This window comes from Stomoxys calcitrans, chromosome 3, assembly GCF_963082655.1.
Source record: "Stomoxys calcitrans chromosome 3, idStoCalc2.1, whole genome shotgun sequence".
NCBI classification, from domain to species: Eukaryota; Metazoa; Arthropoda; class Insecta; order Diptera; family Muscidae; genus Stomoxys; species Stomoxys calcitrans.
The window spans coordinates 65,437,350-65,462,505 of NC_081554.1; the positions used below are offsets into that span (position 1 = coordinate 65,437,350).

The window sequence follows — 25,156 nt, forward strand, 5'->3', positions numbered from 1 at the left end:
TTTAAGTTTCTAGTTTAATGATAAAGGACCTCCTTTATAGCCAAGTCCGAACAATTGTAGAGCGACTGATGGACTGACTATTTTTTAAGTTCTTCACAGGATCAAAATGTTAGTTGCTATGAAATTTATCAAAATTTTACAGTGTGGATTTACTTTCTCCTTGGAAACCTACAAAGCTTATATAAAACAAGTAAGAGCGTGTTAAGTTCGACCGGCCGAATCTTATATACCCTCCACCATGGATCGCATTTGTCGAGTTCTATGCACGGTATCTCTTTTTACGCAAACAAAGAATATTGAATAAGTACTGTTATGCTATTGGAGCTATATTAAGTTATAGTCCGATTCGGACCATAAAAGAATGCTGAACATTGTAGAAATCATAGTGTAATATTTCAGTTCATTCGGAAAAGAATTGCGCCTTGTAGGGGCTCAAGAAGCAAAATTGGGAGACATGTTTAAATGGTAGATCTATCAAGCTATTGATCGATTCAGACCCTATTGAACACGTTTGTTGAAGGTCATGAGAGAAACCGATGTACAAAATTACCGCCAAATCGGATGAAAATTGCGCCCTCTAGAGACTCAAGAAGTCAAGACACCAGATAGGTTTATATGACAGCTATATCAGGTTATAGACCGATTTCAACGATACTCAGCACAGTGTTTGGAAGTCGGATAAAACACCTCATGCAAAATTTTAGCCAAATTGGATAAGAATTATGCCCTCTAGCAGCTCAAGAAGTCAAGACCCCAGATAGGTTTATATGACAGCTATATCAGGTTATAGACCGATTTCAACGATACTCAGCACAGTGTTTGGAAGTCGGATAAAACACCTCATGCAAAATTTTAGCCAAATTGGATAAGAATTATGCCCTCTAGCAGCTCAAGAAGTCAAGACCCCAGATAGGTTTATATGACAGCTATATCAGGTTATGGACCAATTTCATCGATACTCAGCACAGTTCGTAGAAGTCGTAATAAAACACCTCATGCAAAATTTCAACCAAATCGGATAAGAATTATGCCCTCTAGCAGCTCAAAAAGTCAAGACCCCAGATCGGTTTATACGGCAGCTATATCAACACATGGACCGATATGGCCCATTTGCAATCCCATACGACCGACACTAATAAGAAGTATTTCTGCAAAATTTCAAGCGGCTAGCTTTACTCCTTCGAAAGTAAGCGTGCTTTCGACAGACAGACGGACGGACGGACATGGCTATTTCGACTTAAAATGTGATGACGATCAAGAATGTATATATTTTGTGGGGTCTCAGACGAATATTTTGAAGAGTTACAAACAGAATGACGAAATTTGTATACCCCCATCCTATGGTGGAGGGTATAACAAAACCCTATTTTAAGGTTCTTCTCCCATCAAGTTCTCATTTCTTTGAGAACATGTCAGATTTAGCGGATGAGAAAATTTTCAAGTTGTTGGGTTTTTTAAAGCGATCTGGATGGTCCAATGGTAGGAACTAGAATGCATCCGAAAACGTCTAAGTGAGTCTGATGGCGGACTGCCATTTATACCAAACCTAACCTACTCACAGTGACACCCGTCTCCTTGGGAGGAGTAAATTTTCCATTTAAAATAAAAAAAAATCGTCATAATTAGATTTTCATAGACAACTGGTGACCGTAAAAAAATCAACCCCCATCACTCTCTAAAATTTCTCAACTATAACGTTGATCTCAATACAATTGCATTTTATAATCGCAATAGCAAATCTAATAAGGTATAATTACAATCGGAAAGCAATTACAGATTACAATACATGCTATGTAAATGTAGAAAGTTTTTTATAGCAAGCATTTGTCGTACATTTAGCTATTAGAAAATAAAAGATTTAGTCTAATGAAACATTTTCAAGGGAACGGTGATTATTATAACTCGCAATAGCCAATTAAAGTTAACTAACCTATGCCATGTGGGCTTTACTAGTGCCAATAATTGTGATTTTCTCTTTGTGGCTTTATAAATTTAATAAACAATATTTTGTGTTGTGTCTCTGTAAACGAGTAAGAACTGAAGATGACGGCAAATTGGAAGATAAAATCTGTGTGGTACCAGGTATTATGCCTCAGCTGGGAAATAATATTGATTTGCTGAACTTTGGTCCAGGTAGGAAAACAAGGACTCGATTAAGCAACTCTTTTTTAATTTATTACAAAAAACACTCCCTTTACCAGATACTTTGTTTCAATATATCCGAAATTGTTTACACTATGCTGGGGGCAAAAGTTATTTATTGTATTTCCTGAGAGCTCCGTTCTACAATATTGCGACAGCAGAAGATGCCGTAGAATTGTTTCAGAGTACAACATTATTGGAGAAATCTAAAATTTATATCTACTTAAAGGCATTTTTGGGCGATGGCCTGCTCATCAGTTCTGGTGAGTGAAGGCGAAGAGTTGAAGTGTAACGAAAATTTTAATTTTTTACCAATTTGTATAGATCAAAAATGGTTTTCCAGACGTAAACTTCTGACTCCAGCCTTTCACTTTAGTGTGTTGCAAACATTCAGCGAAATTTTCAAGTAAGTTGGAATTCAGCGATCTGATTTTAATATTCGAAGAGAATACATTTACCAAGCCAAAAAGGTGTCACATTTCTACAAAATCTGAGAGATAAGGTGGGTGACAAATAAATATTTGTAATTTATGAGGAACTTAGAACAAAAGTTCGATCGGGCCGAATTTTATGTACCCTCCACTGTGGAACGCATTTTTCAAGTTATTTGTCCGATATCTCTTTAAAAGCAAACAAAGGATAATGAATTAGAATTGCCATGCTATTTGAGCTATACCAAGTTATGAACCGATTGTAGCTATTCTTGGTTTGGCTGTTGCAGATAAAAGTGAAATTCATTGTGCAAAATTTCAGCCAAATCGGATAAGAGTTGCGCTTTACAGTGACTGAAGAAATAAAATCGGGAGATGGGTTTATATGGCAGCTATATACCGATTTGCACCATAATTAGCACAGTGTTTGGCAGTCGAAACTAATCACTTCATGCTGTATTTCATTAAAATCGGCTAAAAATTTCACCCTTTAGCGGCTAAAAAAGCCAAGATTCAAAATCGGTTTATATGAGAGCTATTTGAGGTTATACACGGCTTTAAACTATGCTTGGCACAGTTGCTGATGGTCAAAACAAAACACTTTATGCAATATTTCAGCCAAATCGGATAATAATTGCGCCCTCTAGGAGCTTAAGAAATCAAGACCCGAGATCAGTTTATATGGGAGCTATAACAGGTTTTGGACCGATTTCAACTCTGCTTGGCGCAGTTGTTGGAAGTTAAAGCAAAACACTTCATGCAAAATTTCAGTTAATTAATTGCGCCCTCTGGCGGCTCAAGAAGTCAAGATCCTAAATCGGTTTATTAGAAGCCATATAAGATTATGAACCAATTTGAACCAGACTTCGCACAGTGGTTGAGGGTCCAACCAAAACACTTCGTGCAAGATTTCAGCCAAATCGGTTAATAATTGCGCCCTCTAGTGGCTCAAAAAGTCAAGATTCAAGATTGGTTTATATGGCATTTATATCAGGTTATGGACCAGTCAAATCGGATTATACTTGCGCCCTCTAGAGGCTCAAGAAGTCAAGATGCGAAACCGGTTCATATGGGAGCTATATCAGGTTATGAACCAGTTTGAACCATACTTGGCACAGTTGTTGATGAACAACCCGAAACACTTTATGCAAAATTTCAGCTAAATCGGATAGTAATCGCGCCCTCTAGTGGTTCAAGATGTCAAGATTCAAGAATGGTTTATATGGCAACTATATCAGGTAATGGACCGATGTGAACCTTACTTAGCACAGTTTTTGGAAGTCATAACGAAACACGTCATGCAAAATGTCAGAAACCACATAAGTTTATGAACTGATTTGAAGCAGACTTGACACGGTTTTTGAAGCTTAAACCAAAACACTACATGCAAAATGTCAGCCAAATCGGATAACAATTTCGCCCTCTAGCGGCTCAAGAAGTCAAGACCCGAGATCGATTTATGTGGGACCTGTATCAGGTTATGAACCAATTTATACAATACTTGGCACAGTTTTTAGTGCTCAAACCAAACACTTCATGAAAAATTTAACAAAATTGGATAATGCGCCTTCTAGCGGCTCAAGAAGTCAAGACCGTGATCGGTTTATATGGGAGTTATATCAGGTTATGGACCGATGTGAACCATACTTAGCACAGTTGTTGGAAGTCATAACACGTCATCCAAAATTTGAGCCCAATCGGATAGAAATTGCGCCCTCTAGAGACTCAAGAAGTCAAGACCCCAGATCGGTTTATATGGGAGCTATATCAGGTTATGAACCAATTTAGATACAACTTAGCACAGTTGTTGATGGTAAAACCAAAACACTTCATGCAGAGCTTCAAGCAAATCGGTTAATAATTGTGTCCTTTAGAGGCTCAAGAAGTGAAGATCCGAGATCGCTTTATATGGAAGCTATATCAGGTTATGAACCGATTTGAACCAGACTTGACACAGTTGTTGATGGCCAAACCAAAACACTTTATGCAAAACTTCAGTTCAATCGGATACTAATTGCGCCCTCTAGAGGCTCACTAAGTCAAGACCTCAGATCGGTTTATATGGGAGCTAAATCAGGTTTTGAACCGATTTAAACCATACTTGCCGCAGTTGTTAGAAGTTAAAGCAAAACACTTCATGCAGAACATCAAGCAAATCGGATAGGAATTGCATCCTCTAGAGGCTCAAGAAGTCAAGTTAAAGGATTGCTTTTTATGACAGTTATATCAAAACATGGACCGATACAGCCCAAAATTTCATGCGCCTAGCTTTATTCCTTCGAAAGTTAGCGTGCTTTGACCGTGACTGGGCCACAAATGGACCATCCACTTAGTCCAATTTGGCATACTCTTTCCTACATTTCTGCCGGTAACTCACGAATAAATGCTTCAATGTTGTCTTCCAATGCGTCTGTATAGACATGAGCTTTAACATAGCCCCACAAAAAATAGTCTAAGGGCGGTAAATCGCACGATCTAGGCGGTTAATTGACCGGTCCCAAAGGTGAAATAAAATGTTCACTGAACTCGACTCTCAACTAGTTCATTGTTACGCGTGCTGTGTAGCATGTGGTCTTGTTGAAATATGTCTTGTTGAAACATGTCATACAAGCACTTGCATTTTGGCCAAAATAATGTTGCATATCATCTTACGATAGCGCTCACCAATCACAGTTACATTACGATTCGCATCATCTTTGAAGAAGTACGGTCCAATGATGCCACCAGGCCATAAACCGCACCAAACTGTGACTTTCTGGATGCATTGCTAGCTCTTGCTATGCTTCTGGCTGATATTCAATCCAAAATCGACAATTCTGCTTATTTACGTACCCAAATGCAATTTTTTTTTTGCAAATTTGCCCTTGAGCATTCCATTGAGGAACAGGACACATGTCAATGAGTAGTCCCCCATCCTATGGGGGAGGGTATAAAACTATTTTTCGAAAGCAGCAACAATTTTTACTCAATGTGCATGCCTCGATGATTAACTCATATGTTCTTCAGTTACTATTACATTCTGAATTGAGATAAATACATGTTCAAATATTTTCCTAGTGGATGCCAAACACTGCCAAAAAGTTCTTTTCAAAAACTTAAAAACGTGTTCTCGAATGCCAATGTCTCTACTCGTTTTGGAGATAATCGACTTAGGTTAGATTGAAAAGACAAGGCAAATACACCAAAGCCACTAATCGGCTTGCTCCAAATACTAAAACAAAACCTTGAAAAAAATTTAAGTCACGAATTTCATGCTGCTAACAAAATCTCTAAATTGTTTTTTATGACACGCCACTAAGTCCCTTCATGTATGGTATAGTGTCCTCACCTTAGTGCCGGTGTCTGTTAGTCGCGAAAGCCTGCCACGGACATGGGAAATGCTCTAAAGTCTCATCGTCTTCCCACCATTCACATTCACACACTATCACTTGCCGCACCTATTCCGCATAGTGCGCCCGTAGTGCTATGTGACCCGTTATGAAACTGATAACTCTTTTAACTCCTTTGAGTAATAGCCTCGTCATCTAGCAATCTGGATATCAGCATAGGATTTTCGTCGTCCTACCGTCGATTTCACTGTTTCACGCTGTAAGAAGCGCGTTCGTCGCCCACGTTTTTAACTTGGACTGTGTCGCTCAAAAAGGCTTTTGGTTAACTACAATTATGGACGGCGGCCTTCACTGCCAAATCATGTGCTCTTTTATTTCCCCCAACTCCACTATGGCCCTGCACCCTTACAATGAGGATCGTGCCATCTTCAGAGAATGCGTTAACTTCCTTCTGACAATTCAAGCCAATTCGTGACCCTTCCGTCCCGGACGTTATAGTCCTGATGACCGGTTTAGTGTCCATTGAGTAAGTTATTAACACTCGATGTCCTCGCGTTAAGACCATACCATCTTGTGGATTTCGAGGTCGAAAAAATTTCAGCCTGCAGGACCAATATATGGTGAGGCATTCGGAAACAGGTCACAATTCTTGACTGCTCAATGTAGGTCCACTTTGTCCTCCAGCTTTAATCCATCCATGTAGCATGAACATCCAGATGGCAAAGCCAGAATTCCTTCAATCCAATATTGTTGCGATGGAACCAGTGCACCTCAAGCGTTGTCTAAAGTATTCAATCCGAAAACTCTTGCATAACACTCGGATTTCCTAACTTCGCTCCGTTTTTAACGCATTGGTATGAACCGTTTCCATTCTCCATCCATTCTCTTATCGCCTTCAGTCTCAAAACCGCATTTGGCGTTAATGGTTTATTTGTACCCTGTGCCACTATTATGCCCGGCTTGACACAGAACTTCCTCTTGAATCGGCTAGGGAGTGTTCGTCAGTCCACGTGTTCCTTCTTTCAAGGTGAAGATCGCATATATCACCCAATCACCAAGAAATTTTACACATATCACTTCTTTAGCCCAAAGACAAGCGCTAAGATTCTTATAAATTTCGACAAAATCAGTTCAGATTTGGTTTGAAGTGTTGGTCTGAAGTAGCGAGTTATTGAGGTTTTTATGCGATATGAACAAAAGACATCTTTCATCACTGTGATATCACAATGGTCCACTATGAAGCTGATTGCAGAATACTACTAAAGCCCAACATATTTACAACATCAAGTAATTTTGTGCTTTTGTAAGATTGTCGAATTAACTCTCCAGCTATCTTTGCCTATACACCTGTTGCAAAAATCATTTTCAATTGTGATTATACCCTCCTTCTTTAATGATACGTTGAATGTTTTTGAATGATGTTCTGAAACTACAGTAATAATGAATATTTGTGATAGGTTATATTTGTCCGACATTTCACAACCGGAATATTGATGTGCGATACGAAATGAGCGAACGAATTAAAAAAAAAAAATTCCAGTTGAGTTGCACTGAGTCAATGGGAGATGAAATTTCTAATAGTTTTTTTTTTAATTATGTTCTTTATGTGTCTCACGTGACAACACATGAAAATCTTTAAAAACCTCTACAAAATGCAAATAAGTCTATTAAAAAGACTTACATCATGTATTACGAGGATGAAGATAAACAAATAACAACTAAAAGCGGCCGGCTCGAATCTTAGGAACCCACCACCATGGATTCTGACAGAACACTATCTACAAAATTTTAGCCAAATCGGACACAAATTTTAGCTTCCAGGGGCTCAAGAAGACAAATTGGGAGATCGAAGTATTGCAGACACCATGAAGTATTGCGGACACCATGACAAAGAGTTGAGCATCCACAAACTGCTCAAACACTAGCAGCATGACTATGTTAAGGGAAGGTCGATGGAGACTGCGTTGCTTGAGGTTCTGCATAAAATAGAGGAATCCTTCGATGCCAAGAAGGAAATTTTCCTACAAGCGATGCAATATTTCAGAGAGAAGATAACAATCTTTGCACTTTCATATTTGGGATGCATTTTTCTTAAAAACTGTGGCGAACTTCGTTAGGTTTACGATTTCTTCTGTTTCTGGATGCAGAAAGCTTTCAGAAAAGCTTTCGGCACACCTGATATACTCTTAAAAAAGACTCGGAATTTTTTCTAAAAGCGATGCAATATTGAAGTATGACTGTTATATTGGGTTGCCCAAAAAGTAATTGCGGATTTTTCATATAGTCGGCGTTGACAAATTTTTTCACAGCTTGTGACTCTGTAATTGCTTTTATTCTTCTATCAGTTATCTGCTTTTACTTTTAGCTTGCTTTAGAAAGAAAGTGTAAAAAAAGTATATTTGATTAAAGTTCATTCTAAGTTTTATTAAAAATGCATTTACTTTATTTTAAAAAATCCGCAATTACTTTTTGGGCAACTCAATATATGCACTTTCATATTTGGGGTGTATTTTTCTCAAAAACTGTGGCGAACTTAGCCAAGTCTGTAATATTTTCTGTTTCTGAACGCAATGAGCTTTCGGAAAAGTGTTCATAGACTCTTGGGAAAGTACTGGTAAAGCTTCTACAAGCGATTCAATTTTAGGTGAGGACTCTGTTTGGTATAACATATATTTCCTTATTCATTTTCCGATGCATAGTAACAATTGACATTAAAATCGGTTGCGTGGCGTTTTTACATCTTAAATGCATTTTTTTGTAATTTATTTTTATTTTTTTTTACAAAATTTTACCCAAAAAACATGAAGCTGTGTAGGATAGATTATGGACAAACACCTAAGCCAGTAATCGGCTTGTTGTGCGCTCTAAATACTAGAAAAGTAACCTCGAAAAAGAAAATCTAAATTAGGAAGACCGTGCTATTTACAAAATCCTTAATTGTTTTCCATGCCACTTCCCTAAGTTGGTTCACGTCAGGTATAGCGTCCCCACTTAGGTGCCGGTACCTGTTAGACGCAAAAGCCGGGCAATGGCAAAGGAAATGCCCCAACGTCTCATCATCTTTCCCACATGCCCTTCAGCTTGTAATCTTATGTGTCCCGTAATGATACCAATAGCTATACTGACCTCTTTCTAACTTCCTTTCAGTAATAGCCTCGTCTTCTCAGAATCTGGATCCCCCCATAGGATTTTCGCCGTCCTACCGGCCGTTTCGGTGTTCCACACATACACATACACATTCGTTGCCCGTCCTTACTCGGGCTGCGTTGACCCGAAAGGCTTCGGGTTAACCAAGTTTATTGACGGCAGTCCTCTGGCCTTCACCGCTAAATCAACTGCCCTTCCATCCATCCTCAGAGAAGTCGTTGATCTCCTTCTTACACTGCAAGACTGTTCGTGACCTTACCCTCCTGTTTGTTTTGCCCTTATGGCCAGTTTTCAGTCCGTAAAGATGGTCACACTCGATGTCCTCGCGTTAACACAACACCACCATATCCACCACATCACTCATTCCATGATCGTCCGGATCTCCGCCTGCAGCACCGTATTATGGTCAGACAGTCGAAATTAGATCTCAGTCCATGAGTTCTTAATGTAGACCCCCAGGCCCACTTTGTTCTTTAGCTTTGATTCATCCGTGTAAGATGATCTTCCAGATGGCAATACTAGGGTTCCCTCAGTCCAAGGCTCAAGGTTCATCCCAGGTATCCGATCGGAAACCTCTTTTCTTCCTTCCAGGTTTCCTATCGTCGTCTCGATTATACTGATGGTATGAGCTGCTCCTATTTACTATCCATTCCCCTATCACCTTAAGTCTCATAGCCGCAGTGGCTGCCTCACACTTAATCTGTATGTCAATGGGTCGGGTATCCAGAATAGTCTCCAGTGCCCTAGTGGGCGTGGTCCTCATCGCTCCGCCTATGACAAGACAATATGTTCCCTGAACCTGTTGAATGGTCCTAAGGTTGCAATTTTTGTCCCTGGCAGTCCGCCAAACTACTGAGGCGTATGTAAGTATTGGTCTAATCACGCTCCTGAAGAGCCAGTGGACTATCCTTAGTTTCATACCCTATTTCGAGAATACGGCCTTTCTACACAGTGCCCAACATCTGTGAGCCTTCTCAGTACGCTCCTGAATGTGACACTTCCAATTCATATACCTGTCCAAGATCACACCTAAGTATTTGACCTTGTCAGATATCAAAAGGTCAAATACTTACAGCTGTATAATAGTATTACACTTTGCAAGAGACTTGTTGAACTTGCTAAATGACTATAACTTAATGACTCTACCTTCACTCCTATATATTTCAAGGTGTTAGAAATGGCTAGATCAGTTTTTCCCCATGCTATGGTGGTGGGCACAACAAAATAAAAAAAAAACATAAAAAAGTATCCCTATTCCAGTTTAATGAAATCGTAAAAATTCGAATTTTCTTTTTCAATGACTTCTGCAAATAAGGAGAACGATTTTATCAGATTATAAACAGAGAACTGCATGAGAACCAAAATTTGACACTCCATAGCCACTTTGGCCAAAGCAATTGTGTGTATCGCATGCCACATAAAAACATAGTTAGCTAGAAACACTCGCAAAAATACAATAGAGTGAGAAATGCGCGAACGTTTTAGAAATCGTTCAGTGGATTTGATTTTCAATTTGATCGACGGACATCGTGTGTTGTTTACAAATGAACACCGCTCATATGAGTGCCAAATGAAGGAAAGGCAAGCAAAGGAATAAGACATCAAGTTTTGTTAAGCGGTATAGATATAGAATTTTGTTAGTAGTACCAAAAATTCTGATATACACAGATCTCTTTTGGGATACTTTTCAGATTAAAAGCGCCGATTACTGGCTAAGAGTATGTTAATCAGAGTACTGCATGAGACCCAAAATTTGGCACTCAATAGCCACTTTGACCAAAGCAATTGTGTGTATCGCATGCCACATAAAAACAAAGTTAGCTAGAAATATACGCACATATACACTTTTAAGTAATGGCTCAGTGGATGTGATTTTCAATTCGGTCGACGGACATCGTGTGTCGTTTGCAAATGAACACCACTCAGATGACGGCCAAAGCAAGTAAAAGAATGAAACATCAAGTTTTGAGCGGCATAGATATACTCGGGTGTTTTTGTGCACTTGTTTTTTTATTTTTGGATTGTAATTGCTTCCACTTCCATTCTTCTCCCATTACTTTCATGTTTCTTTACCCAAACTTTTATGAAGCACGCAAATTAATTGCAGCTCTCATAATTTTGAAAGATAAATGAGTGAGTGTGTCTTTAATCCAGCGAGAACTGAATGTGAGCCCTCGTGCGTTTTGCTTAAAATGCAAAATATGACTGGCAATCATTTTATGCTTATCGGCAAAAACACCAAAAAAAGTTCAAAGAGCTCAAAGGAGCATTTTATATTTTGGTCGTTGAAAGTCGTAAGCGTCAACAACGATTGCTGGTATAAGGTGTGAGCATGCCAGTCGCTTTATGTCTATAGTGTGCACTCATTTTTAATGTGGCTTGCTGCTGTTCTCTGATTATCAACTGACTTGAATCATATTTAGCGTGGATGTTGGAAGTCATAAAAAATTACCACTTGCAAAAATTACAGCCATATCGGATAGATTTTACGAATTCTAGTGGTTCAAGAATTCAAATCAGGAGATTAGGTGATATGGCAACTATATCAGGTTATGGTCCGGATCATACTTGGCATTGACTCTGAGAGGTACTTAGCCATGTAAAGCTCCTCTAAAAATAGATGACGCACAGCGACAGACCCATTCAGACACGGCTATAAAAAGGTGGTCCCTTATCATTGAATTAAAAATTGAATTGTATAGCATTCATTGATATGAAAAAAAGTATTTCTCATATTTCTTTATAGGTTAGTCGAGGTCAACTAGAGTTTGCGTTGAATAAAGAATACCAACAGGAAACCAAAACAAACATACCCCCAATTCTATAGAAAATCTTAGGAGTTTAAAACAAATGATTAAAATAAATTAATATATTAGAACCTGTAGCTGGGCATAATGAGAAATGCTAAATAAATTCAATATTTTAGTATTGTCTAGATATTCTTGGTGAAAGCAGTGGAGCATACTGTAAGCGTCTTGATAAACAAGACACTTGAAAAAAAAAACACATAAAAATGCTTGTCTTTGCGGCTATAGTCATTGTCTTAATTCTTGGCCTATACAAATTGAATGAGAATTATTATGTGATGTGCTTATGCAAGAGGGTACGTACAGAAGATGGCAGCAAGTTGGAGGATAAAATCATAGCAGTACCCGGTGCGGTGCCACAATTTGGTAATACCTTGGATCTAGTGAAACTGACACCAGGTAGGAGAAAAATTACAGCAAGTTTTATAAACAAAAATAAGTCCCTCTCACTTACTTTAGTCACAATTTTTCATCATGCCCGCAATTGTTATCGCTATTCAAAGGGGAAAAGTTACATGCTGTACTTTCCCACAGCTCCTTGTTATACCATAGTGAATGCCGAAGATGTTGCTGAATTTTTCCAGAGTTCAACATTGTTGGACAAATCGGTTATTTATAAATATTTAACACCATTTTTAGGCGATGGTTTGCTTATAAGTGCAGGTTAGTGCAGCTAGACCGACAGCCACCCACCCATATAACATATTTGGTGTTAGTCACAATGTTCTATTATTTTTTTAGGTCCCAAATGGTTTTCGAGACGCAAACTTTTAACCCCTGCATACCACTTTAAGGTTTTGCAAACATTCAACGATATTTTTAAGTAAGTTAGACCTCTTGTGGGTCAATAAGTTAATGTAAGTGGTGATGGTAGTGAAGAATGAGGAATATCGGAGATCACGACAGCTAAATCTGACAAACATTAAAAATTGTAAGGGCTCATAAAGTCAATTCCCGACATCAATTTATTTGTATGGGCGTGGGAGGGCATAAAAGAGCATAACATAAGAATTTCCGGCAAATCGGAAAAGAATTGAGGCTTGAATTGAAGGTGCAACGAAGTTTAGTCGAAGAACCATTTTATATGGGGTCTATATACAAATCTATTCTAATATGACACAGTTACAATCCGCAACGACCTACATCTGTAAAATATAACCGTCAAAATTTGAAGTGGATAGCTTCAAACGATCTAAGACTTTGGCGATTTCGACCGACGGACATGCTTAGATCGATCAAGATTATAAATGCTCTATAGAATCATAGTTCAAAGGAAGCAGACTATCAGGTGCCTCATCTGGCCACTATTTTCACAACGTGCCTAGAACTTACATATTCTCCGAAAGCCTGACAGGAGGCTAGGATGGTATTTATACCCAAGCCCGGCAAGGCAAGTTATGCGACACCAAAGGCCTACAGACCTATATGCCTAACGTCCTACTCAAAACCATGGAACGTATGGTGGACACCATGATAAAGAACAGACTGCGCTGCACGAAATTGTGCATAAGATAGAGGAATCCTTCGGTGCCAAAATGCAGACACTGGCGGTATGCATTGACATCGAGGGGGCGGCCCGACACACTGATCGAATCCTGAGACCAGTACCGGGTGGACCCGGTCTTTAGAGACTGAATAAACCATATGCTAAGGAACAGATGGATAAATTACAAGTCCCATTGATATATATATATATATATATATATATATATATATATATATATATATATATATATATATAAGGGAGAAAGTGGCACAAAGCTCGCCACAGGAAGGCTTTTTATCGTCACTCCACTATAAATGACCTATTACGGATGCTGACTGAGGAGGGATTGGAACCCGTCTAATGGGCAATGATCCAAACCAGTTATGCAGAAGGGCCGAAAAGGTATTGCATATGGCATATGACTGGGCTAGACCCAGAGGTCTCAATGTTAACCAAGAGACGACTGAAATATGCCTGTTTACGAGGAAGAAGGTAGACCAATTTGACGCACCACGTTTCCTCAACAAAACGCTTTTGATAACTGACATGATCAAATACTTAGGAGTGATCTTGGATAGAAAACCTAATTGGAAGTTTCACATTCAGGAGCGTACTGAGAAGGCTCACAGGTGTTGAGCAATATGTAAACGAGCTGTAGGCTCGAAATGGGGACTGAATCCGACAAGAGTCCACTGGCTCTACAGGAGCATGATTAGACTAATACTTACATGCGCCTCAGTAGTTTGGTAGACTGCTATGGAGGAAAAGAACAACATAAGGACCATTCAACAGGTTCAGAGAACATGTTGTCTTGGCATAGGCGGAGCGATAAGGACCGCGCCCACTAGGACACTAGAGACTATTCTAGATATCCGACCCATTGACATACAGACTAAGTGTGAGGCAGCCATTGCGGCTATGAGACTTAAGGCGATGAGAAAATGGATTGAGGATGGGAGCAGCTTATACCATCGCGGTATAATCGAGGCGAGGATAGGAAACCTGGAAGGAAGCGAAGTGGTTTCCGATCGGATAACTGAGACGATAATTGAGGTCGAGTGCGAGGCAATGCTGCCAGCGGCATAGTCTTGGATTGATGGAAGCCTGGTAATGCCATCTGGAAGACCATGTTACACGGATGGATTAAAGCTAGAAGACGGAGTGGACCTGGGGTCTTAATTGGGAACCCAAGGACTGAGATCTGATTTAGACTGTCTGACCATAATACGATCCTGCGGGCGGAGATCCGAGCGATCATGGAATGCGTGAGGTGGTGGGGTGTTAACGCGAGGACGTCGAGTATGAACATCTCTATCGACAGTAAAATTGGCACAAGAGCAATAACAACCAGGACGGTAAGGTCACGAACACAGTGTAAGGAGATTAACGTCTTCTCTGAGGATGGCAAAATCCGCATCGTTTGGGTGCCGGGCCACAACGGAATAAGGGGAAATGAAAGGACAGACGATTTAGTGGTGAATACGCATGCACCACTGTGGAACAGCGAAACGGTCGGTAGGACAGCGAAAATCCTATGGGGTGATCTGGACAGTAAGAGGACGAGGCAATTATTGAAAGGACGTACGAAGGAGGTCAATATAGCTTTTGGTATCACAACGGGACAAATAGGACTACGAGCTCAATTATGCAAAATCGGTGCGGCAAGTAATAGCATGTGTAAGGCATGTGGGGAAGATGATGAGACGTTGTATTGTAGCATTTGCTTTATCATTGCCCGGCTTTCGCGTCCAACTGATACACGCACTTAGGTGGAGACACAATATCAGACATGAACCAACTTAGGGGAGTGGTATTGAAAATAATTAAGGATTTTGTAAGTGGTACGGAATTCCTAACATAAAATTTTCTTTTTCGAGGTTACTTTTTAGTTTTTAGAGCGCACAATAAGCCTTAGGTGTATCGAAGATATCGATTATCGATAGTTTACCAGCTCTACTTCAATCCTTAGCGTCAACATCAGAATAATTTTCAACGGTGGTTATCTCTTTACTAATGCTGGCTACATTTGTTAGGGATCCTCCCATGTAAAAACTCCTCTACCATGCCTTGCGGCATGTCGTTCGGACTCGTTATAAAAAAGGAGGTGCCTCATCACTGAGCTTAAACTTTAATCCGTCTGCACTCATTGATATGAGAGAAGTATCCCCTGTTCCTTACTGCATATTCATGTGATTCTCTGTATGCAGAAAGATGTTTCTCTTTTATAAAGGGTGATTATTTAAGAGTATAGGAACGTTTTTCAAAAACACATAAAATCCAGAAATTGCATAAAATCTTTATTGGAATCGATTCCACGGTCCATACAACTTAATGTTTGAATATTATTTCATACAAATTTTTACCGCGAATGCGCCTCAAATGCTCCATCCACTTAGTCCAATTTTGGCATACTCTTTTCAACATTTCGGCCGGTATCTCGCAAATAAATGCTTCAATGTTGTCGTTCAATACGTCAATTGAAGCGGACATGAACTTTAACATAGCCCCACAAAAAATTCGGAGTTATATCGCAGGGTCTAGCCGGCCAATTGACCGGATCCGAATGTGAAATTATATGTTCACCGAACACTCCTCTCAATAATTCCATTGTTACGCGTGCTGTGTGGTATGTGGCACTGTCTTGTTGAAACCACATGTCATGCAAGTCAAGCTCTTGCATTTTGGGCAGAACAAAGTTGGTTATCATCTCACGACAGCACTCACCGTTCACAGTTACGTTAGATTAGCATCATCTTTAAAGAAGAACGGTCCAATGATGCCACCAGCCCATAAACCACACCAAACTGTGACTTTTTCTGGATGCATTGGTAGCTCTTTCAATGCTTCTGGGTGATCTTCACTCCAAAATCGATAATGATGCTTATTTACTTACCCATTGAGCCAAAAATGAACTTTGTCGCTCAATGAAAGAAGCGCGCGATGAACTTTCTTTACATAGCACGCATTTTGATAATAAAATTCAATAATTTGCAAGCGTTGTTTGTTTGTAAGACGATTCATGGTTAAATTATAGACCAAACTGAAGATGTTTGATAGTGAAACAAAACACAAAACGTGCGTGAGCTGTTTAAACCAGTGTTGCCAAAAAGATAATAGTTAAAAAATCGCCCTTTCCGATCCTCGGCTTAAATCATTGGTAAAACAATTTTTTTGTTTACCCATTTTCTTTCCTTAAAATAATTATCATATGCACTTGATTTATTCTACATCTAAGAAAATTCTATAGTAATTCGGCAAGCCGATTATAGTGCGTTTTCTCATATTTTCAAAATTTAATATACACACATGCACTGTAATAATAGTGCATCACTATGTAACAGCCGGCATACTACAAAGCGAGAGATGTTGCTCAAACATACAATACAAATAATATCAGTTTCAGATGAGTAAAATTAAAGCATTTCTATTCATTGAACTAGAAAATGTTCTGTCATCCTCTCTTTCATGACCTTGGCTATATGCTCAGAAGTGTAATAAAATGGGATAGGTAAACAATGCCTCAATTTCTGAGCAGAAGAAATCACTGTCACATCTCATTCGGTCTGCACAAGTAAAAATATGCTGAAATTATGATTATCAAGAATGATTGTACAAACAAGATTGCACATTCAAACTGATGCTGATAGTATCAGTGGTAGCAGCTTTCGCTTTAATTATTTCACTACAAAAAACTTAATGGGCGAGGCAATTTTATGACTGTTGTTTTAGAATATCTATTCCTACGAACATGTATTACGTTCTGCATCATCAGTGTCTCTGCGAACAGGTATTTAGTTAGCATTATATTATATTTGACCCGCCTTATGATATAATGTTGCACGCTTATTGATAACGAAAGCAATACAAACATTTGTTGATAGATTATAGATAAGGCCAGCAGTGGACATAACAAAATTCGAAGTTGACAAAAACATTTTAGTCTGCTTCATACAAGCTGGATTAAAGCACCTTGTACTTCAAAATTATTAATACTGAAGAATATTAGGAAAAACAAATCAAATTAACAAAATGTTTATCCTACTGGCTATTATCATAGTCTTATTACTGGTCACACTCATCAAATTAAATGAGAATTATTACGTTTTGTGTGCCTGTAAACGAGTGCAAACGGTAGATGGCAGCAAGCTGGAGGATAAAATCACTGTGGTACCTGGTGCTCTGCCGCAATTCGGCAATAATTTTGACCTTTTGAAATTGACACCAAGTATGAGAAAGATTGCAAATGACTCTTGTGCAAAATATTAATAAATGATGCATTACTTGCAGATACCATTTTTCAATATGCCCGCAAGTGTTATCGCTATGCCAAGGGCAAAAGTTATTTGCTACACTTTCTAAGAGCACCCATTTACAGCATAGCTACGGCTGAAGATGCAGCTGAGTTATTTCAGAGTACAACAGTGTTAGATAAATCGGTTATTTATAAATTTTTAATGCCATTTTTGGGCGAAGGTTTGCTTATCAGCTCAGGTCAGTATTAAGGAAAAAATAATTCAACATTGATATGGTTGCTGTTTGAAAATTTTACTATTACTATTTTAGACCACAAATGGTTTTCCAGACGCAAACTTTTAACACCAGCATTTCATTTTAATGTACTACAAACATTCAACGATATCTTCAAGTAAGTGTCACAACATATAGAGATTCTCGATCCTGAAAATGAATCAATAGCTGGTTTATCTTTAAATATCCAACGAGGTGGATGTATATTTTTACAAAACTATGCTTCCATTCACTTAACATAGCTAGACATAGCGAATATATTTAAAATGGACTAGTGATCTACCTCTTTGGACCCCAAATTGTTCCTTTAAGTTACATCAAACAGTTGCCGTAACCGTATCTTGTCGGCGCACGTTACCTGCTACTGAGAGCTCGACTCATAGAATGGCTGAGAAAGCTTACATTAACCGATAAGCAACTGGTTGGCAGAAACTTGTGACGAGGACTACTAGCTTGATGACAAGTCTAACCCCAACTCATACTCCCCTTAAATTAAAGTTTAGTTACTGACCACACTTTTCAAGGATCACTCGCCAAGACAGCAGTGGTTCAACAGCAAGAACAGTTCCACTAAAACTACCCTTCATGACTTGGTCGACTACATAGAAGCTTCTCTCGATGTCAAGGAATATACAATGGTAGCATTGAGATTTTCTTCAAACTGGAATCTCTGTCTACAAACTGGAATCGGAACATTTTGTATAGCGACTAACTTGAGATCAGAAGAACTACATAAATGTGTCGTTGGGGGGTTATTTCGGAGGCTATCGTAGCGCAGAGATTAGCAGGCCCGCTCATGACGCTGAACGTCTGGGTTCGAATCCTGCCGAGAATATCAGAAAAAAAATCTAATGCTTGCGACATTTGTGAAGTACTATGACATGCAAAAACTTCTCCCCAAAGAGGTGTCGCACTGCAGCACGCCATTCGGAATCGGCTATAAAAAGTTTGAATTTGAACCGTACAACATTTGATCATTAATATATGAGAATTTTTCCGTGTTTCTTAATAGAATGGTCAAGGGCAAATTTGCAGAGGATTATTTCAAGGAGAAGTACTGTCTCCATTTGGAATATTTATTGTCACGAATAATAAATTCAAGTCTCTGAGAGGTTTAAATATGACCTTTGCGACAAGACTGGACTTGCCATCACTCTGAGAGAGATCATTCAAGAAAGCTTTACATATGACAGCGAAGTGAATGGAAATTGCAAGTTTGCCAACGAGTTTTCCTTTAATGAAAAGGGGGGATTTTTCTCATATCAATGAGTGCTATGGAATTCGAGTTTAGCTAAATGATAACCAATCCTCCTTGATAGGTGACCCACTTGCAAGAGCGCCATTGGCAATCTTTGGCGATTCAAAACTGACTGATCTGGCTGTATACTGCAGTTGTCAGAACTATAATGCTATATGGTGTTCTATTTTAGAGGACGGTACATCAAAATCACACATCTTCAATGCTCAGCCGGATACAAAAGAATGTCTTGCCTGTGTACACAACCGAATTGAAGACCACACCTTCTGATACTGAATGTAGATCAACACCTTTTGTCTTTAGATATCGTTGCTAAGAAATATGCCAATACCAATATCAACATCCCTGGTCATCTACACAATGGTAAACTCTGTGCGTCGATCGAACGAAGGCACACAAGTTGGTTACAATATCCGTGTGCTTCTGATCGCGGGCATAGGAATTTATGTGTGGTTGAATGTGTGTTGTTGTCCATCTAATCTTTAACCACATGCAAGCTTATTCTTCAACATAAAGCCCGAAATCCAACAGATAAAATATAGTCACATAATGAGGGTTCTGAACGATCCAAGAATATGAGACTTAATGTTAGCTGTATGAGGGATATCTCTGTACTGTCTTTTGCTATATAAGTCTCGCACACTGTGTCTGTCATGACATGTCGATTTTTCTTAAAGCTAACCAGTGCAGGCATTAAGGAACCAGACTTTAGGCTTTCGTTTCTTTGAAAACTTGTCTGATGGATGTAAACATTTGCAAGTCATAAGACTTTTAAAATCTATAGTGCTGGTTCAACAGAATAAACTTGAAAAGATTTTCAGTGAAAGTGAAAGTTCGGCTACGCAGAATCTTAATAACCTTCCACCATGGATCGCATTTGTCAAGTTCTTTGACCGGTATTTCTCTATAAGCAAAAACGGATAAGAATTGCTATGCTATTGGAACCATATCAAGTTATGGACCGGGTTATGGACCATACTTGGTCCGCAAGTTAAAGATCAAGTAGAAGACATTCTGCAAAATTTCAGCTAAATCGGATAAGAATTACGCCCTCTAGAGGCTCAAGAAGTACAATCGGCAGATCGGTTTATATGGACGTTATATCAGGTTATGGACCGATTCGACTCATACTTGGTACGGTCATAGAAGAAGTTGTTGTGCAGAATTTCCGCAAAATCAGATAAGAATTGTACCCTTTAGAGGCTCAAGATGAATAATCGAGATATCGGTTTATATGGGAGCTATATCAGGTTTCGGGTCCATACTTGGCACGCATCTTGTAAGACTGTTGGACCGATTCAGACCATACTCGGTACATCTATTGAATGTCGGAGACAAAGTCATGGAGCAAAATTTCAGCCAAATCGAATTAGAAATTTGATCATTAGAAGCTCAAGTTCAGTTCGGTTTATATGGGAGCCATATCTAAACATGGAACGATTTGGCCCAATTACAATCCCAACCGATATTAATAAGAAGTACCTGCGCCAAATTTCAAGCGCCTAGCTTTACTTCTTCGAAAGTAAGTGTGCTTTCGTCAAACGGCCGGATAGACGGACATGACTAGATGGGCTTAAAATGTCATGACCAATAGGAATATATATATACTATAGGGCCTTAGACGAATATTTCGCGCTGTTATGGTGGAGGTGGAGGGTATACAAAACAAATGGTATAGGGAAAAAATATGGTGAAGGGTATAAAAAAAATGGTAGAGGAAAAAATATGGTGGAGAGTGTAAAAAAAATACACATAGACTGATTCGGGAAATCCATAACGTGGATGTTGGAAGTTATTTCGGCTTAGGATGTCAAATCGGGCGATATGCTTATATGGAAGCTACATCAGGTTGTATACCGATTCCGATCATTCTTGGCACAGTTGTGGATAGCCGTAACAGAACACTATGTGCGAAAAATTTAGCCTAAGCGGATAAAAATTACGCCATTCTAGGACTTAATACCGGGATGTTAAGTTTCTATGAGAGCTATATCAAGAGGTGTTGCACTGCGGCACCCGTTTGGACTCGGCTATAAAAAGGAGGACCCCTTATCATTGAGCTTAAAACTTGAATCGGACAGCACTCATTGATATATGAGAAGTTTGACCCTGTTTCTTAGTGGAATGTTCAGCCATACATGGTCCAAGTACTGGAAGTCGTAACATAACACCGCATACAATCGTATAACAATTGCAGCTTCAAGGGCCTCAAAAAGACAAAGGAGCACTTTACCTAAGAGCTATATCCAAATCTGCAACGATATGGCTCATTTGCAATCCTCAACGACCTACATCGATAAGAAGTATCTGTGCAAATTTTCGTTCGGCTAGCTAAATTAATGTTACAAGGTTGACAGGAAGCCTTAGATCTTCATTCCCAAAGTTAATATGGTAAGGTATTGGCGAACCCTCCCTCTTATCAGAAGTTTTCAAAAACGCTAAATCTCGCAGATGGATAAACCTCCCTACGGGAAATGGGACATGCGCCAAATCTGTGACGGGATAGGTTCTCTGGTGAAAGGCACCAGTCCCAGTCCCAGTTCTCGTTCCCTTACATAGAAAAAACCTATCACTTCCATAAGGGTTTGTCGCTCGAGGTGACGAATTGCCACCATTTTAACACCGTAGCATAGGTCCTGGGAAAGTTCGAAACGGATGAGTATACAACGCAAGCATTTTTAAGGGGGATAACATTAGTTAGCAAACACATTAAACGGCCTTCTATATTTGCATAACTTTATTGCGGTTTTGTACTATGTATTATGGGAGTTGTTGTTTTCGCACATTTAAATGCCTACTTTGGAATTGATGTTTCTTTAAATTGCCACGAGTTTACAATCCACACTCAATCGAGCTACTCAACTCAAAAGGAAAGGACAAATGTGTGTTGCGTGTAAGAATGTGTCTATACCAGTGACAAGCATACAATTACATATGTGCAAGTCCAAGGGCTTGCTTGGTACTATATTCTTGTGGACGTACACTGTAATGTGAGAGTTTTTGGATATCACTGGTCTATACGCTCAAATACTCATCATTTCTCTCTAGCAGGAGAGACACATGAGAAAAGTTATTGGCCCGGTAAACGAATAACCGTTTGCGGCTATCGAAACACTTTTGCCATTAAAGAGTTTACGGTTTTACAACAAAAGAAAGATCCTTTGACCGTAAGCAAAACTGCTAAAGGGTTTACTATAAACAAAGTTTATCGCGTTCAATAATGCTACGTTATGTGTGATACGTTGAAGCGAAAAGTTATACAATTCTAATAAAAGAAGAATTGGTAATAAAAGTATTTTGTTTGTCGTGACAACTTCGTTGAAAAACGTTACAATTTTTTGCGTGTGAGATATAGTCACCATTTAGAAGCCCTAACCTTGGCCTTATATTAACCGACCCTCGACCCTAGTTATACACACACTGTAATAACAGAGCATCACTATATAATTCTCATATAGATGTATTTGATTTGTTCTATATGTGAGAAAATTTTATATGAATTCGGGGGCAATCGTTACGCGTTTTCACATATTTTGAATATTTAATATACACACACTCTGTTCTAACAGTGCATCACTATATAAACGCCGGCATACCACGGAGCAAGAGATCTTTGCTCAAACATACAACGCATATGATATCAGTTTCAGACGAATGAATTTAAAGCATTTCTGTTCATTGAACTAGAAAATGTTCTGTCATCCTCTATTTGATGACCTTGGCTATATGCTCAGAAGTGTAATAATATGGGTTAGGTAAAAAATGCCTCATCATTTGGTAAAAATATGCTGAAAGTACGATTGTACAATTGTGGGGTTTTCTGCAATAGTGGACTGTATTTTAATATGAAACTCACTATTGTAAATCCATGCAAATAGAAAAAAATAGAAAAAGCCAGAGTTAGGTTTATGCAATTTAAGCTTTATTCGATAGTCTCCGTGAAGAGAACTTCGTTCTTACCGTAGAGTAAGCTGGTTTCTTTCTAAGTGAGTGGATAAGGTAATTCCTACATAGCAAAAGGGGGCAATTCAGCGCAAGGTGAATTGGAATATTTTTCAAGATGGAAACTCTTGGACAATTTGAGCGAAAGCTATTGCCTTTGCTGGGGTTGATTGTGCCAAAGGTTTCTATTGATGCAAATATTTTAACCGTTAAATTCAATATAAACCCAAATTCATTATTAAAAGTAATTCATCATTATCTTATAAACAAACTAAATCTACTTTGTTGACCACAGTTCAACATGGCGACACCTCTTGCCGCAGTGCAAAATTCGAGAATGCAAACTCCTAAAACTACCCAACCGAATATGGTGCTTTGTAATACTGGCATATTCTTTGAAGTCTGTATAAGACCAGCCCCTAGGACGGAGGCTACCAAGTCACTGACAAAAATTATTTCAATATCCATGGGGTTATTAAAGTGAGGATCGGCGAAGTCGGTAATGTGGTCGTATATACTTTCAAATTTTTTATCGGATGATGTTGGTGGCAAAGTAATTGCTAGGCGGTTTTCAACAATAGCGCGTACCTGCAATTTGGTCATCGGCATCGTCGGCTATAGTTGTTGGAAGGCTTAAACGATGTACAAGTGACCTTGCAATGAATGTGGGTACTTGACCGGAACTTATCAATACTCTTACGTTTTAAGGGCCCTCTGTTATAATAATTTTGGCCAAAGCCGTTGGCATAAAAACATGGGTAGGCAATTTTCTGACTTTGCTGGCTTAGCTGATGAGAATATTTGGGTTAAGTTTAAAAAGAAAAGAAACAATACGGCTTTATATATCAGGCAAATGGCAAAATACAAAGCTTGGTTAAAGGCCGACTGACGAGTCCTTTTTAAGTTCGGATTTCTGGCACTTGAACCCTGAAATCGGAACCTGTAAAAACTTTCTCAACCCTTCCGAATCGCCATTGAGTTGGCGGCAAAAGATCATCTTTCACTACCACAAAATTATCCTTCTTCAAATTAGCTTCAACTGTTTTCCACTTATACCGCTTTCGTATTTCTGAGAAATACTCGTTTTTCCATCGTTTAGTAAAATGGATCTGTAAGATCTTTAATTTTTACCAACGGTTGATGAGTGACAAGTTGTGTGAATAACATTCTGGAACAGGAACTAATGGCGCTCCTTTTAATAAATGCCCAGGCGTCAGTGGGATGAGCTCAAAGGGATCTTCGCTTATTGGAGTAAGTGGCCGGGAGTTAAGGACACTTGCAATGTGCGTACCAGAAGGGTCGTAAATTCCTCAAACGTAAATTTGAGATTTCCCGCAGTCTTCCTCCCCCTGTGGGGAGCGTGGGGCGGAATAAAATCCTAAGTAAACCCATGGAAGTCAAATTAATTTATTAAAAGTAATTCATCATTATCTTATTAATAAACTTAATATTCTTTGTTGAACATAGTTCGACAACGAATATCAAGTATGATTGTACAAGCAAGCTGATGCTGATAGCATCGGTAGCAGCGCTATTGCATAAATATTTTCAATACAAACAACTAAATGATCAAGAGAATTCAAGCAAATGTTTCTGCCAAAGGACCCATGTATTACGTTCTGCATCATCAGTGTCTCTGCCAACAGATTTGTTATTAGCATTGCGTATTGCTTATATTAATGATGGCGTTAGGACGCAACAGCTCATTTGAACGACTATTTTATAGCGATTTTGCAGCTAAATCAGTATGATATACTCATTATCAACTTTTAATGAACTTTAGTAAGTTTTTAGCATAATAGCCCATCTTACATAGCACCGCAGTAGCCGAAGCTTGGAGGCAAGCTAACATTGCCAGTATGTGTATCGTCGGGTCGATACTTCGTTCTATATGGAGGCCACCGTCGGATAAGCATGTCCGCCTGTGACACTCAACGACTGAGTTCGAATCCTGGCAAGACCATCATAAAAAAATTTTTCAACGGTGGTTATCCCCTCCTTATGCTGTAAAAACTTCTCCCCAAAGAGGTATCGGACTGCGGCACGCCGTTCAGACTTGCCTATAAAAGAGAGGCCCCTTATCATTG

The 25,156-nt window shown here is 39.0% G+C and overlaps 2 protein-coding genes across 6 annotated transcripts in view; one reads left to right on the plus strand and one right to left on the minus strand.

Moving 5' to 3' along the window:
- Nucleotides 1–25,156, minus strand: part of LOC106089634 (bone morphogenetic protein receptor type-1B) — a 735,175-nt gene that overhangs the window by 636,497 nt on the left and 73,522 nt on the right. The window lies entirely within an intron of this gene.
- Nucleotides 1–25,156, plus strand: part of LOC106081544 (probable cytochrome P450 4ac1) — a 45,608-nt gene that overhangs the window by 14,743 nt on the left and 5,709 nt on the right. Inside the window, exons 4-6 of one of the 5 annotated variants that reach the window (XM_013243560.2) lie at nt 2,036–2,133; nt 2,202–2,405; nt 2,467–2,548. The exons of 1 other annotated variant lie outside the window; for it this stretch is intronic. In XM_013243560.2, coding sequence (XP_013099014.2) covers nt 2,036–2,133; nt 2,202–2,405; nt 2,467–2,548 — 384 coding nt within the window. Of the gene's footprint in view, nt 1–1,912; nt 2,134–2,201; nt 2,406–2,466; nt 2,549–11,975; nt 12,256–12,315; nt 12,520–12,597; nt 12,680–25,156 lie in introns of those variants that run through there. 3 more of the 5 variants (XM_013243564.2, XM_013243562.2, XM_013243565.2) reach the window with 3 other exon arrangements.